At 41.6% G+C, this 16,689-nt stretch overlaps 1 protein-coding gene across 1 annotated transcript in view; it reads right to left on the reverse strand.

Annotated features, from left to right (window-relative positions):
* Positions 1-16,689, reverse strand: part of mei1 (meiotic double-stranded break formation protein 1) — a 102,790-nt gene that overhangs the window by 20,256 nt on the left and 65,845 nt on the right. The window contains 5 exon segments of the mRNA XM_078161465.1: positions 6,244-6,428; positions 9,415-9,499; positions 9,831-10,030; positions 13,538-13,648; positions 16,517-16,633. Coding sequence (XP_078017591.1) covers positions 6,244-6,428; positions 9,415-9,499; positions 9,831-10,030; positions 13,538-13,648; positions 16,517-16,633 — 698 coding nt within the window.

Below are 16,689 nucleotides of genomic sequence, written 5' to 3' on the forward strand. Positions count from 1 at the left end.
TACCGCTACGTCATCAAACGTTGTCGCTAGCTGGCTGCTACGTCAACAGAGGTGACAAGTGTTTATTACAAACATTCAAAATGCCGTCTGCAAACGTTGTAATGTCCATTGCATGGGTTTTAGTGTTATTTCTGCGGCTGTCCACAAGTCGCAGAAATCAAAGGAGGAGAAGATATCTTCGACGCATGTAAGTGCTGATGGACCAGTTTTTGGTATGTATGGATTAACCGAGCTAATCAACGCTAACGTTAGCTAACGAGCTTACCTAAACATGTGTAAACATTCATGTATACATTTATAGCTCGCTTTGGCTGCTCGTTACGCCATTTTAACCCTATGGGCCCTAGGCGTTTTTGGGGTATTTTTACTGCCTTTACTTTTAAGCTCATATCACAGTCATTATAAAGGCTAAATGCACATGCTATATCTTTTTTTTTTTCAGGACAATCTGGGCTAACCAGATTTGCCATCATTTCATGTCCTCCTATGTGCCTGTATTTTATATTAATTTTTATATCAATGAAAAAAAACAAAACAAATCCGTGTGACTAAATTCTTACATTTTTACATGTATCTCGGCATAGCAAGTTGGAAAAAGACATATTCTGCCATATATGAAGAGGGGAGACTCTCTGGAATCTGGCAATATAAGAACCATGATGCTGGGACATTCTGTCACTTCACAGTTGTCCAAAACATGTGGTTTGTGCCAGGCGGACATGATTGCCAGTATTTTTTCATTATTGCAAGAAATTCCATTGACTCATTCACAAGTCAGAAATGTGTTTTATCTGAAAGAAACATGCAATATTTACATCTAAGATCATAGAAAAATAGTCAACCAAGTGCAATGATGTCCTCCAAGATAATATTTGCCACTTTGTTTGCAGCAAACAAAGTTTGTTGTTGTTGGTGGGGGGGCACGTGTCCCCCTCAATGTATATGGTGACTACGGCCCTGCCATGCATGCATAATTAGGCTACAGTTGGCTGGGTGCGCAAAGTTGAAGTGGCTGGTCTTGTCATACAAAGTTTGATGGAGTGTCAACTGGTCAATATGGAGATATTTGTATCTTGAAAGCCGGACTACAAATGTGGATAGACAGGGAGAAACACATGCAAGCCTAAGACGTGGTAAGATACGATATTCCTCACTATATGAAGTGACTGATAACAAGATCTGTATAATGGATCGTAAAGAAATTCATCAGGTTTTTATTTTGTAAACAATCAGTCTGTATTTACAGTGTGATGGGATGACAGTACAATGATGTGTGTGGTATCACTGGAAAGCTATGCTCCTGCACTTTCATGTGATATGCGTGGCATTTCTGTGCAAGCCTGCATTCGCGAGTAATCCATCCAAGAGTAATGTGTGTGCAAAGCTGCATGAAAGCTCTGTTATTCATGATTTTAGTGTAACTTTATCATTTTTTTTCGCTGTGAAAACACTGGACATTGGTCTTGTCGGAAAGCTATGATTCTGCTGTTTCACGTGATATGCGTGGCTTCTCGCTATGAAGCACGGTCGCGGAGAAAATCAATAGAGAAGAACAGGTGTGAATTTGGACGCAATATGCGTCGTTCGGGCCCATAGGGTTAATTGTGGGAAAATTCCACGTACCCCTTGGTTGCTAGTGTGGTCCGGGAAAATCTTCGTTTTAAGGGCTATTTGGCCCTAGCCCTTGGCACTCGCCCTCGATCCACAGGAGAATTGGCATACCCCTTCCCCTCACGTGAACACGCAAAACTAAGGGGTAGGGCTAAGGGGGAGGGCAAAGGGGTGGAATTGGGATTGAGCCTTACTGCGCCTGACGTTCTGCTGCTCTATCTGTGTCAAGAGGGTACTCTGCGCTCCAGCAGTGTGGTGCTATAAATAAGTGAATGCTGTTCAGTTATTTATAGCTATTATTTTGTTGGCTGTTGTTGTCAGGTCTTGTCTTTAAAATGCATGTGGTAGGCTAAGTAACGTTAATGTTATTCTCTTGCTCGCTCACTGAGTAGACTACTTATGTCCGTGCGTGGGAACCTACATGTTAAAGGTACCCTACAAGTGGGCTGGTAGTTCCTGTGCGTACTATATTAAATATAATCCTGCCAGTGCCACTGCTGAACGGTATATGTATTTAAACAGCACTCCTAATGTACAGTCCAGCTCCAAAAATAGAAAATCTATTTGTGGCAGCAGATGTTTTGATTGTGGCGCGCTTCCACATATAAATGAATGTGTGAGTAACCCTGGACCATACAATTCCAGTGAAACTGCTAAATGGAGCATCAGCTGTAGTGCTACAATTAAAAGAGCCTGCAGCGTTCCCAGCCTTTCAGAGCAGAAAATACTGCCTATTTTTTCATGGTTTTCAAAATAATATCTTATATATGATTGAACATATTCAAAGTGTTGAACCCCTTTGCCTTCACTTTTCGATGGCACGCTTCACAGATTTGTTATCAATCTTTGACATCATCTCCCCGGTTATTTTTTAGATATCAAAAATGCTCCCACACTGCCGATTTACTGCGCTTTATTGGCGGATATAAGGCTTGAGTGTCACCTCCCTCTGACATGTTTCAGCTCCTCTCAACACTTTAGGTGAGTGGCACAACTCTCCAAATACATAACAAAACGTTGTACACACGAATTACGTGACTCGCAAGAGGAGATTTCGCCACACACAAAAAACGTGACTCCTGAAATTCATTTTCAAAGGGTAACTGCAGGAATAAGGACATCATAGATTCTACGTTTCTTATAGTTATGAAACCGTGATGTTGTGTAACAGCAGTTATGGCAAAACCAGTTAATCCCAACATCCTTACTGTTGATTCAAGAATGTCTTGTTCATCTAAACTTTAAATTATATATCAATGTGAAAAGTGGTGGCTTTTCAAGTTGCTTTTGAGACAAAATGACCAGCACTAGTAGAATAAAGCACCACACAAATACAGCTGATAGTTGTAGACATCAGTGTGTAGGAACACTTGAACATCTTGAATACATCCACATATCAAAAGAAAAAGTCGATGGGCCAACACAAGGATAAGGTGATCTTGACACTGTAAGAAAAAATGTACTTGGTTCTTTTACAACATGGGAAACCAAGTTTGATATTTTCCTGCACTGCTTGCACTCTCACTACTTAAACTTCAGTTTACATGTTTCACTACAAACCATCCAGCACTCTTTAAGGTCCTGAATAAACAAATTTCAGTGAATCTTGTATCACACTTTCCTCATTATGTGCTGCTGTATGTCAGGGTCTTAAAAGTAATTTGAACTCATGCCTATTTAATGAACAATGAGTCCTAACAGTGAGCTGTATTCAAGATGCATCTTCCTGCTATTTTATGGACATAGTAAAAATGCACTACCACCATTCATACTGGAGCTACTCTATTATAATTCCTGCAAGCCTTGTGATTCATCGATTCACAATATCTTAGCTTCAGTCATACGGAAAAAAAAATGCATCCTTTATTGCGTGACTGCTGAGACTTGGCCATTAAGTGATGGCAGTAAAGGTAGGAGTCAATATACCTCATTGTGTGATAGAGCATTTTAGTGCTTGATATTTATGTACAGTAGTGCCTCTGTGTATTGTTATGCTGGAGCACTGCTTTGATCATAAAGAACTACCAGGTTGAAACAGATGTAAAATCAAAGGTGTGTGTTAAGTATTAACATACAGTATGTAGGAGTTCAGTGCACAGAAGACATTTATAGAGAAGATTCTTTATGATCTTTTTGATAAAGGGTCTGTTTACTGCTTTATTTTGTGCACTGGATCATATTTTGGATTTTGGTTCTTGCTCTGAGCTGGCTGCCACCCAGGAGAAATAGTGCTTCAGGTATTTGTTGTTAAATGAATGCTGGTTGGACACCAGTCTGCCTCTTTGGTAATAAGCGACCAAAGTCAATACACCAGCTATATGTAATAACATTCTGGAGACACCTGAGATTGCTCTGGATGTGTGTGCCATTCCATTATGCTAACTGCTAAATCAATTGAAATCTCATTTTGCTACACAGCCTTGTTGGCGAAAAGCAGGTTCTGTGTCATGCTGTAAAGATCTAAAAGATTACCTTTGCGTTATCTCTGCTGCAGAGTGAAAGTTGGAGTGAAAGTAAAGCAAGAGAGGGAAGGCATCATCATATCTGCGTTAAGCTCACTGCTGTGTGAACACATGGTTATCTATATCTGTGAGGAGGACAGATGTGCACACTGATAACTCTGAGGGAATATTTTTGGTTTTCAATCTTTAAATCAAGATCTCTTACATAAAATTCACATTCAGTTACTGCCTCAAGCGAGGGAGTTCAAGTATCTCGGGGTCTTGTTCATGTGTGAGGGTAGAATGGAGCATGAGATGGATCGGCGTTCCCGTGCGGCTTCTGCAGTGATGCAGGTACTGCACTGGTCCGTTGTGGTAAAGAGGGAGCTGAGGCGGAAGACGAAGCTTTCGATTTACTGGTTCATCTACGTCCCAGCGGATACAAGCGGCGGAAATTAGTTTCTCCATAGGGTGGCTGGGCTCAGCCTTAGAGATAGGGTGAGGAGCACGGACATCCAGAGGGAGCTCGGAGGAGAGCCGCTACTCCTTTTATGTCAAAAGGGGTCAGTTGAGGTGGTACAAGCATCTGACCAGGATCCTTGTGGGCGCCTCCCACTGGAGGTGTCCTGGGCATGTCCCACTGGTAGGAGGCCCCGGGGCAGACCCAGAACACACTAACACACTAGAGGGATTACATATCTCATCTGGCCTTGGAACACCTTGGGGTCCTCCAGGAGGAGCTGGAAAGCGTTGCTGGGGGGAGAGATGTCTGGAGTGCTTTGCTCAGCCACCTGCCCCCGCAACCCAGTCCCGGATAAGCAGATGAAAATGGATGGATGGATTCTTTATTATCCTAAATAAGTCAATATGTGCTGATTTACAGAATTAAGAATAAAAAGACTGTTTGGGAGTTATGAGTGTGCAGCTCTTTTCTCAATTCTCTGATGTTTACTTGTGGGCCAGCACCTCAGTACAATAACTGCATTTCCCTTCAGGTTTTCCTTATATACCTCGGTTCACCATTACATAAACTGCTTTACTATGACATGTTTAAATTAATGCCAGAAACTGACAAAGATTTAATACAATTTAAGCAAATTATGTGAAATGCAAACCTTCCTTTAACACTTAGAACTGCTTACTTTCCAACCAGCACTTGCTAAAGCAACAATATATTTGGTAGCACTCCACCTTTCATTACAGCACAGATTTTACAGTAGGTGTTTTCTGTTATTTCTGCCTTCCACAAAAAAGAAATGTGAGAAATTAAAATGTTGCAATGGCAGTCCCTGGAGCAGACTCAAATTCTGCTCTTGATGTAAAATCCATAGACAATTCTACAGCAAAAAACAACACAGCTATCCATCCCAATATTTATTTGACTGTATAACTGTTGGCTTAAAGATGGTGTATAGTATGTTTATTTTCAGGTTCATATGTATATTTGGAGCTATACTAGAAAATGTTTCTGATACTGTCAATTGATGAAGTAGAGATCTGCTTATGGACATCAACAGCTCATCAGGAAAATAAATTAGTCTAGCTAAGTACATTTACTCAAGTACTGTACTTCAGTGCAATTTCAAGGTACTTGTACTTTACTGTAATTTATTTTCTACTACTTTATACTTCTGTTCCACTACATTTATTAAGCTTCATCTTTCATCTTTTGAGTCTGTGTGTGCATGTCATGGTATGTGGTCCTGGAAACACCTACTGCAGCATGAATTTCCACAGAAGCAGTTTTGAGTTGTTTGCCAGGTGTTAATATGTCTGTCTGTGGACAGATTTTGTCAACGTGATAGCATCACAACTGTGCAAGACGCATTCACAAAACTTTCAAAGTGTGTAGTTGAGATCACAATGAAGACAGAGATCAAAGATGGGTGTGGTCCAAGCAAGGGCGCCGAATGTAGGGGGGAAGGAAGAAGCGAAGGGGCCATTATCACTCCCACTTTATACCCCTTGCACCGTGGTTTTAAGTTGAGAGAAAATCTTAAAAAGCACGTACTGTATGTTCCCTTTAGTGGTTAACAGAACCAGGAACATCTTGTCTGTTCTCAAAATCTCATTTTCAGTCTTGTTTTCACACCTACATGTGCTTGAACATACGGTCACGCACACACAACCACACACAACCACACACACACACACACACACACACACAGATCAATCCCCTCCCAAATACTACCTGCAAAAGAAGTCCACTGAGAGCAGTTGAGAGGCACTGAGCTCCTCTGCAGCCGAGCGGGTACAAAGCACCGTCTTCGACCTCCAGGGGTCTGGGCCCGACCATGCCAGGACTAGTGCTCAGACATACCACTGGTGATACCAGGTCAGCATCAAGTAGAACCTGCAGCAACCTCAGGTAGCTGACTGAAAAGAGAAAGTAAGAGAGAGGGGGGTACAGAGGAGGACTGGTAAATGGCTGGAAAACCAAAGGGAATTAAGGGGAGATGGAACGCCTGAACACACAGAAGAACAAGAGGAAGAGGAGAAAGCAAACAAATGTGGCGAGCAGGGCCACAAGAGAAACAGGTGCATGGTGGAAAACAGAGGAGTGAGTGAGCGTACGGAGTGGGAAGTGAAAGTTTGAAATAGAAAAAGATGTTGAAAGCAGGTAGCAGAGGGAATGGAGGCACAGAGGAGAGGCAGTATAACAGCTGAAAGCAATTGAGGGCAGTTTTTTGAATTGATATGTGACAGAAAGAGAGGGAGTTGTGAGACAGTGAGAGACAGGGTTGAAAGAAGGTCAGCAAGACTGAGGGACCAAAGTGATGGAGATAAAGAGAGAAGCACGGCCAAAATGATTGCTAAAACACAGAGGGATCCAAACGGAGAGCTGCCAGCCATCTGAATTGCACTTATGCCATGTACACTGAGATTAGAACTCTCTGAGGGAGGGAGGACTCAATTAGTAGCAGCAGAAGAGAGGGAGGAGAGACCCAGCACAGAGATAGTGGGAGAGGGAGGGACGGTTGGAGGCTGAGTGAGCGAAGGAGTGAAGAGAGAGAAAGGGGAAGAAAGAGAGATAGGCAGGCTGAGGGAGGGAGCCGATACATCACAGCAACCCTGACAGGCCACTTATCCAGCTGACAGACACAGACACAAGAGCAGCAGGGATGATCTGTCTCCGAGTGGTGCAGCGGGATGTGGGCCACTTAATATAATGAAAGTGTGTGAAATTCATGCCCAGGGTTTGGTTAACTCCACTCAGGATAAAACATTGACAAACAGCCACTTTACCTGTGCGGGAGTACATGGAAACCAAAAGGAGCTGAACCTCATTAGTCTATCCTGGGGTTTACACAGTAAATGGATAATTGCTGACACTCTCCAAATCTGAACCAAACTTCACTGACATGCACTGAGGTATCTTGGTTTTACACACCCTCTACTGTGTGTGTAATTGCACTGGACAGTGTGAACTGTAGTAGAAGACTAAAGGGGACCTATTGTGCTCATTTTTAGGTTCATACTTGTATTTAAGGTTTCCACCAGAACATGTTTACATGCCTTAATGGTCAAAATATGCTTTATTTTCTGCATACTATCTGTGCTGAACAGCTGTGTTCATCCTCTGTCTGAGAAAGCTGTTTAGCGCCTGCCTTTTTAAGCCCCCCTTCCAAAAGCAAATTTGCATTTCCAACTATAGAGAAGGCATTCTTACCCTCCCGAACCACTCCTGCTCCTCTTGCCGAAACCTAACTGACCCAGCCAACAAAGCCAATGACTACTAGCCAATCAGAGGGAAATTAGGACAGGTGCTATCCTAGGAAATGCAAATTCACTTCCCTAAAAAGCCCAGTCTGCTCTGATTGGTCAACGTTTCCTAGTCCTCTGTATTTTGGCATCTCTGTACCATCATTGCAGCCAGCGAATGACTGTAATGGAGAATACTGGCAGTTTTTATAGTGAAAAATCACCAATAAAAGCCTCTAAACACAACAGAACATGTTCCAGCAGCAATGTGAGTCAAAGTCAGGGAGAAATTAACAACATCGGCAAACAAGATTACACGTGTCCCTGATTAGTACGTAAAACATGTATGCTAGCTGTGTACTTGCAGCTGGGGAATGACTGTAGCACTAGCACTTTCTGCCATGAAAAATCACCTATAAAACCTTCTAAACACAATCGATCAATCTATCAAGTTTCAGCAGGGATATGATCCAAAATCAGGGAGAAATTACAAGTATACTATGCAGGATTCACAATGAACATACTCATACAGGAGTAATACCTCCCAACCATCACTTATGACCCACTAGTAGTACACAACGGTGTATATATATTTCTGCAGACACTCTGCTTGTATTTTCTTACTTTCTTCCTATTCTCTGTGCTCGGGACATTTATAAGCACGTACCCCCACAGCCCACAGGTGAGGTCGGGGCTTTACAAAAAGGCAGAGATCAGGTGAAAGACTGTAAGAAGCAGACATCCAGAGGACACAGTGCTGAAACAAACAAAAACATAGCGAGGTGAAACACCAAGTGAGAGTAAATCTAGGGTTGGCTTTTACTTACACTTTCACTGGCGAACATGTGTATGAGCACTAAATATAGACAATACTTTTCATGCTCAGGCTGTAAGGTTTTTTCTCACACTGCCATTCATTCCTTGCACGTATGCTCACTCACTATCTCTAGGTGTCATTGTCGGGGTAGGCCAATTGAGTCATGAGCTGATTCACAATCAACCAATGGCACAGCGACACACCTTCTCTGTCAGCCTATCATCTTACTGCTCCTCATTTCAATCTCTGGCGTAGTTCTTTCTTGCTGCCATCGTGCGAACCCTCCACCTCCCCATCACCACCTAAACTTTGCGGATTCATCAGCCTCATACGCCTCAGAGTCATCAGCCACCACCACCATCAGTGTCTGGACTCCATGGGGGTATTTATCCTGCTGCCACTCAGACTGGCGACCAGGATTACATGTTTCCCTGACATTGGCGTGTAGTTACATGTAGCAGCGGGGGCTATATTATGTAAACACTTGCAGTAGCATGCCTGCAGCATATGACTATATAAAGAAATACAGCACACTATGGCATTATTGTGTAGTCAGAGTAGAAATAAACTGTTCAGAAACTTTGGGCACATTTAACAAGGACATCCTTCATTGTAACACTACAGAAAACTATGGTAAAGCATAATAGGTCCCCTGTAAGAGAACAGACAAAACTGGGAGGATATAAACAAAATGAGGGAAGAGAAAACATAAAAATAACTGAAAAATCACATCAGTGTTCTCAGGTTACACAAACTTATCTAAGTGAACACTTGCACTGCTGATGAACATATTCTGTCTGCAAGGGCAAAAATAATGATCAAATAAAACTCTGACTTTGTTACCCAGCAAGAGACTGTCTGTGTTTCTTTTCTGAACAAGAAGTCGCTGCACAGCTGCGTCCAGACTCCAACTGACGCTCTTTTGGACCTTAAATAATGGAGAAAAAGAGACAGAAAGAACAAGGGAGAGAGGGGAGTATCAGAAGAATAACAAGATTACCACCAAACGTCTCATTGCGAATAAGAATGTATTATCTCAACAGAGCCAACACAAAGCAGACAAGAAAGTGCACTGTTTTATACCACAGCCTTATGTGATATGTATCAAATGAATCCAATTGGTGTTTTGTATTCCAGATTCACGTCTGACTCTATGCTCTACCTTAGTGTATGTACTATGTCTTACCCTTGACTGCGCCTTGACTGTTAACTTCTATAGGGAACTTGTGATAAGAGCAAAGCCGAGCTTTAGTGTGTACCTGGGCAGAGTGAACGCGCTGCAAGGTAATGAGGGAGGACAGGAGTAGATGGCTGCAGCACAGCAGGGCTGAGGGAGGACAGGCTGATGGAGAGAGGGATGGAGCAGAAGAGGAGGAGGAGGAGGAGGAGGAGGAGGAGGAGGAGAGGACTGTCTGCAGCTGGTCCATCAGTCCACTGTTGGAGAGCAGCATGGAGACAGCTGGAGAGGAGAAGGCACTGTGTCATCACACTTTGATGGGCTTTTATGTCAGTGTGTGTGCACGAGAGGGAATAGCAGTTGGCCTGGATGGTGCATGGTGACGTGCTACAGGCAACCACCCGCAATCATGCACACACACACACTTGTGAAGACTTTGGAACATTACTAATTGATAAACTTGTTAAAACACATTCAGGCACAATAGCACATAATCAAAGACAGGCTCACATTGAAGTGCTCAGACATACTTAATCACCCACTCACTCTCACATCCTGCTCCTACTGTGATGAAGTTTGTCATAACAGCCCTGACCAAGTGCATGGTGCAATTATCTTCTGATCTGACCTAATAAACAACACTTACATTGAACGCTTTTTCAAAATCATTTTCAACCAAATTTGAGACTGTTTTTTTTTTTTGAAAGATCATCCTTTTGTGGCAGTAAGTAAGTAGGTCTTATGTGGGAACATGGTTATCAGAGTGAGTTAGTTTAATCTACATTTTGACAACAGATTAGTACAAGTATAAAATTAAGACAGTATTAGGTTCAGTAGCCATTTTAAAGGTTTGTAACATCAGAAATGTGGACTTTCATGCAGAGGAGCTTGACTCATTTTGACACAAGGAAATTAGATAAATTGTCTGTGGCAATTAAGACCTCACAAATTCAAATATAAGACTATTCAATGACATTTAATCTCTTCTACAACAGACCCATTTTGTCTTTTTTAAGGTGAGCAGGGGATCTTTAGGGGGATATAGCAGGTAAACAGTAGATGCCACATACATGTGGTATGCATCATCTGTAAGCTGGGAACCTGAAGATAAATTTGAGATGCAGCTCAGCACTGCGTGTCAAGTTTCTCTAGTCATAAATATGTGTTTTGAAAGTTTAGAGTGTATAGGCACTTAGATCATTATGGTGGAAGTAATTTGATGGACATTCCCATGTTCAATGTCTCATAATACCATTTGTTACACAGATTGGATGCTAAATTTAAACATTTTTTATGACTTGAGAATTTATAAAAATGGTTAAAATGCCTCCAAAATATCAGGTTAAAGCATCGCGACCCTGAGGAACACCACAGGAAAATCAAAACTTTGGACATTTGAAGATTTCTTTAAGAATTGCATTTTTTCTGCAACTGGATGTAGAGCATTTCTGTTTTGGAATCTGCTGAGAAATCTCCTTATTGTTCAAATACCCATAAAAGCCATACATCCTCTGAATGCCTGAGGTCTCTAGTTTGCGGTTGTAAAGTTTCATGAGGTTGTGATTTCCTACCAGTTACTCTAGGTCATTTTATACAGTGAGGTCAAGTTTAAATAAATAGTCTCAGTACAATTAAATGGCTACTATGAGGACTAACATCATCACATATTAATAAAATTGGGCTCACTGAATCAGCAAGAGTCTCTGCTCCCAGTCAGACCCAAACAAGACTGTTTAGGGACCCTAGTATGCACAAATATGCAAATAAAATGCATGGCACTAGCATTAGTTGGGCATGTCTGTATAGGGGAGACTTGTGGGTACCCACAGAACCCATTTTCATTTAGATATTTTGAGGTAAAAGGTCGAGGCACCCCTGTGAAAATGGCCATGCCAGTTTTTCCTTCGCCAAAATGTTGGAGTTCAAACTCTGGAGTTTTATATACCCCCCTTCTGCACAAGATAGCATACGATGGTTGGTACTAATAAATCCCTGAGGATTTCTAGTTTCATAAAATACTCTAGCTTTAAAACTCAGCCTGCCACTTCCTCCAAAAGACAGCAATGTTGGCCGGGAACGCTGGCAGCCCTGCGAAGTGGAAGAAGTTAAAGCCTAATATTTATAAAATATAATTTATGACATTTTAAGACTTTTTTAAAGGACCCACAGACATTTTGTGCAATGTGGAAACTAGGTTGTTGCATCAGCAAAAATGAACAAAATGCAAGGGGAAATCATTTCCATAACTTTGGGGTTATGCGCACTACGTTGGCAGCCAACCAGGACAACTGTAAATACTAGAAAATTTATGATTACATATTATTTAAAGTTATAAAGTGCTACTTTTTGCCTTGAGATAGAGGAATGTGTTACTTTTCTTTTCCTGTTCATCATCACTTCAAACACCATTTAACCCAAGGCTGAAGTATGTTGCATCTATAAAGTCATCACTAGTCATGAAGAAGTAAATGGTGAAATTAGGCAGCCCACAGCAGAAGCACTAAAGCAACACTAAGGCCATAATTAGCTTTGTCTCCCAATGGCATCCCTGGTCTCTGGCCACTGGCTCTAGCATCACCTTATTAACTACAAACCATGTAATTAAATCAATGGTCAATCAATATGTCAAATAACTGATGTCTTCATTTCTCCTGTTGATGGCAGGTCACAGTAAATTATAAGACCATACATCGTATTTATTAAATTCCATAATGGAGTTATTTCTTCTAATTTTGGCTCATTTTTCTTATTATGCATCAACATCTTTAGAGCTGTTATGATTATTTGATTAGGTGTTAACTATTGAATTATTTGCTTACTAATTTGCTAATTGATTAATGAGTCTGAGTATTTTTTTAAGAAATAATGTCAAAATTATCTGATTCCAGCAACTGAAATATGGATATTTTCTGGTTTCTTTCCTTCTCTATGACAGTAAGCTGAATATATTTGAGTTGTGGACAAAACAAGACATTTGAGGACGTCATCTTGGGCATTTAGAAACGCTGACTGACATTTTTCACCATTTTCTGACATTTTATAGACCAAACAGCTAATCGATAAATCAGGAAAATAGCCGACAGATTAATCAACAATGAAAATAAAAGTTAGTTGCAGACCAAGACGTAGGATTCCTGAGTAACTTTTTGTTTTCTCTTTAGAAATCAGATATCTAATAAAACCTTTAACCCACTCTGTTGGATCTGTTTTTTCTATTATGTGCAAAAAAAGAAAAAAAAAAGAGAGATTGAATTCACCTTTCTGACATTGTGTGTGTGTGTTGCTGTGTGTTTGAGATCTCTGAACTTTAGTCTCCTTACTCTGTTACTATGTGGGTGTGTGCATGCCTGTGTTTGCATGTGTGGTTTCGTCTATGCATTACTCAGTTTCAGCAAGGTGACAACACAACCCTGAGAAATTGTCGTGCTTTTGTGCAAATGCGTGAGGAGCTCTCTGACTTGACAGCATAACTTAAAGTGTACAAAACAATGTGCAAGTCTGAGCCGCATATCTGTGTACCATTATGCTAAGATGTACAGTGCATGTCAGCATGTATGCTTATTATTTCCTCTGTGTACCAATGCTGCATGCTTGTCAAGGTCAGCCTCACAGCCTCTGTCAGAACAGGGCGGAAGAAGAGACAAATTGAGACAGAGGGACGGAGTGCGAGAGATAGAAACAGGCAGAGGGTGAAGAGGCAGAGTGTGTGAAGGATGTGACGTCAGGAGGAGAGAGTGAAAAACACAAGGAGATAGAAAGCGAGAAAGGCAGGAGGAAAGTATATCTAACCTGTGTCAGTGCAGTGTGCAGGGGACAGGCTCAGACAGCAGTACAGGTAGTTGAGGGCAGGGAGCAGGCTTCCTGTGTCAGTAGGCTTCAACCTCCCTGCTATATTGCTCACTGAAACACACACACACACACACACACACACACACACACACACTCAGGTCTGATGGTTCACTTAATATTCTATCTGCAGTGCTCTCAAACGCATTAGTGAGACATTGAGACACGATGTTACAGGCAGATAAATGAAACACAATGAGCTTCACATCATGTCTCCCACATGTCAAGAAAGACGGAATTAATCTGATCTGCAATAAAAGGACAAGTGCTAAATCACAGAGGTACGAGGGTGTTAACATCAAGGAGGAAAAAATCAAAACGAATGTGACTCTAAACATAATACGCTCAGAGTTATAATTTACCAGATCCGTCTAGTAAATTTCTGAACAGCATTTTCATTTGCAGATCAGCAGCGGGCACTCCCCTGTTGATGAGGATATTAAATCAAAGATGAGTGATGCCTCCACTTAGGAAAGAATACAGGTGAATATGGAGGGGGGTGAGATAAACCCAGCAGCACAACAGACCATGTGTTGAATAGAGAGATATGCCTTGGAACCATTACCAGATGATTATGTGTCTGTGGTGTAGCATGTAAGAGCCTGTGTGAGTGATGAGCATACTGAGGAGTGTTTAAGTAGTCTGTATGCATGGCTGCAAAGAACTGGATGTATTGTTTGTCATGTTACAGCATTTCTGAGGGTGTGTGTGTGTGAGAGACAATGTTTGTGTGTGCCTGTAATGTGGCAAGCATCTTATTGAATAGGCCTTTAAATAACAGCAGGTGTTTGGTGATGTAGAGTAGGGGTGGGCGATATGGCCCTAAAATAATATCACAGTATTTTTGTGATTACTTTATTCTTGACGATATGACAAATTAGTAAAAAACCTGTGACCTGTGACAGGCTGTTATGATACCAGAACTATCACAGTCACACATATGTAGTTTTTCGTTGAGCTGCAAGTTACACGTAGGATTACATTACCAAAGGTTTATGACAAAATCACTTGACGACACCGACTCCTATGTGCGCACGGTGAGAGAGGAGAGGGAGAGACGCTGTGCTGCTGCCAGAGGAGCTGCTGAATGAGTTCCCTCTGAGCGGTAAGTCACAAAAAGAGGCTGAGGAGTCCGGGGCTGTTCTTGAAACATTCAGGACACCACAGTTTATTCCACACTACTGAAGCTGCTCCTCTTTTAGGAGCCACCACAGAGTCTGTACTAAATTTGCTTTCAGCCATGCTTGTTGTTGCCGTGGGTAACAGCATGACGTCAATCCGTCAACAAGTCGAAATATTGCAAGTACCACGATATGAAATTTTCATATCATATTAAAAATGATACCGCTATTATCGTGAACGAGATGATATGGCACATCCCTAATGCAGTGTAATGTAACAAAATGTATAGGAACTGTGTGTGTATTTGTGTGTGCTTGTCAGTCCCTGTCAGATTTTGCGGGCTTGTTTTGGGATTGTCGCCACCTAAAATGCCTGATTTCACCGCAGCTTTTCCAACTAATTGCAACGTATGTCACATCGTTTTTAGGCATTTGTACGCCTGTGCATCAGTGATAGCCGTGGCCTGTGGGAGTATGTTTTTGGGTTGTCCCATTGTCCGTCAGTCCCATTCTCTTGAGAGAAGACCTTGAGCAAATTTCTTTAAATTTGGCACAAACTTCCTCTTGAACTCAAGGATGAACTGATAAAATGTAGAAGTCAATGGTCAAAGTCACTGTGACCTCACAAATATGTTTTTGGCCATAACTCAAGAATTCATACAACATTTCATTCAAATGTCTAATTGGATAAAACCTCACCATATCACACTGTGAGAGAACTGACTAAAGACTTCTGTCTGTCCCTAGATCTACAACTTAGTATTATGGGGACAGGGCCATCTCTACCGCTGCCCCAAAACTCTTGAAGTCTCCTCCTCCCACCATCTGTTTCTCCCCCACCATTGAGATTTTCATGAGTCATCTTAAAACACACTTTTACTCACTAGCCTTTAACTGTGCATAATGTGATTGTCATTATCACTGTCACAATGTGGTGACTGTTACTATTATTTTATTGCTATTATCACTCAAAGTTTTGTGTTTCTTTCCTTCATTTTGTTTCTCCTCTGTGTATGCTGTGGAGCACTATGTGCACTATTTAAATAAAGTTGACTTGACTTGAAAGTAACTCAGGGACAGAAGGGGAGACATTTGGTCAGACACTAAATTGGGGACATTATTCTTGAAGCTGTGGCGACTCTACAGACCTTCTGTGCTGGTGGTTTAAAGATGTGTGTGAAGCATACACATTTTAGAATATGGATGTAAACTGTAACTGCAACTTGACTGGTTCACGAAGGAATACAACCATGATTAACCATTCTATTTTTTGTAAAATTCATTAAATATCAAAGGCATCTTGTTCCAATGAGAATAAAAGTTTATGATTTATACTACACTTATACTACCACTGTCCTTGCACATTCAATCTAACGCACCTAGATTCTTTCAGCGTGTGCAATAGAAGTGGATTTAACAGCTTCCGTCATGGTCATTTGTCTTGTCTCATGTGTTTTGTCGTAGAAAAGTGTTTGATGAATTGATGATTTTTGTCTGACATGCAGTGCTGAACAGTTTACCCCTGCTTTTGATATAGAACATCAGGGACTTGGCTTGCACGGCCTTCAGCAGTTACATTCATGTCGCATGTCTGCATTGTCAGTACAGGAAACAGGGAAGTGAGTCCAGTGCCACTGTGCAGGGACTGTCAAGTTGTTGTGGTGAGAATTCACAGGCATGGGCTGAATCTGCTAACTGCTGCAATAACAACATCGCAACAACATGGAGGGACTGGTTAATAAATAAGGGCTGTGAGGAGTTATGCTAAGCATGACCTGCCAGCAGCAGCTTTTGACCTCACCGTGGTAGAGCAGCTTGAAGTGCACTCCGTCCATCTTACTGTAGGAGGAAGATGAAGGTGGGTCACTGGCCTGCGTCACACAAAGCAGCTTCAGCACCAGAGGGAGTGAGTTCACTGCTGCACAAAGTGAGAAAGGAACACAGCACGACTGTAAACAGAAAATGTGGAGAAGA

Source organism: Epinephelus lanceolatus, chromosome 18 (assembly GCF_041903045.1).
Source record: "Epinephelus lanceolatus isolate andai-2023 chromosome 18, ASM4190304v1, whole genome shotgun sequence".
Classification (NCBI taxonomy): domain Eukaryota; kingdom Metazoa; phylum Chordata; class Actinopteri; order Perciformes; family Serranidae; genus Epinephelus; species Epinephelus lanceolatus.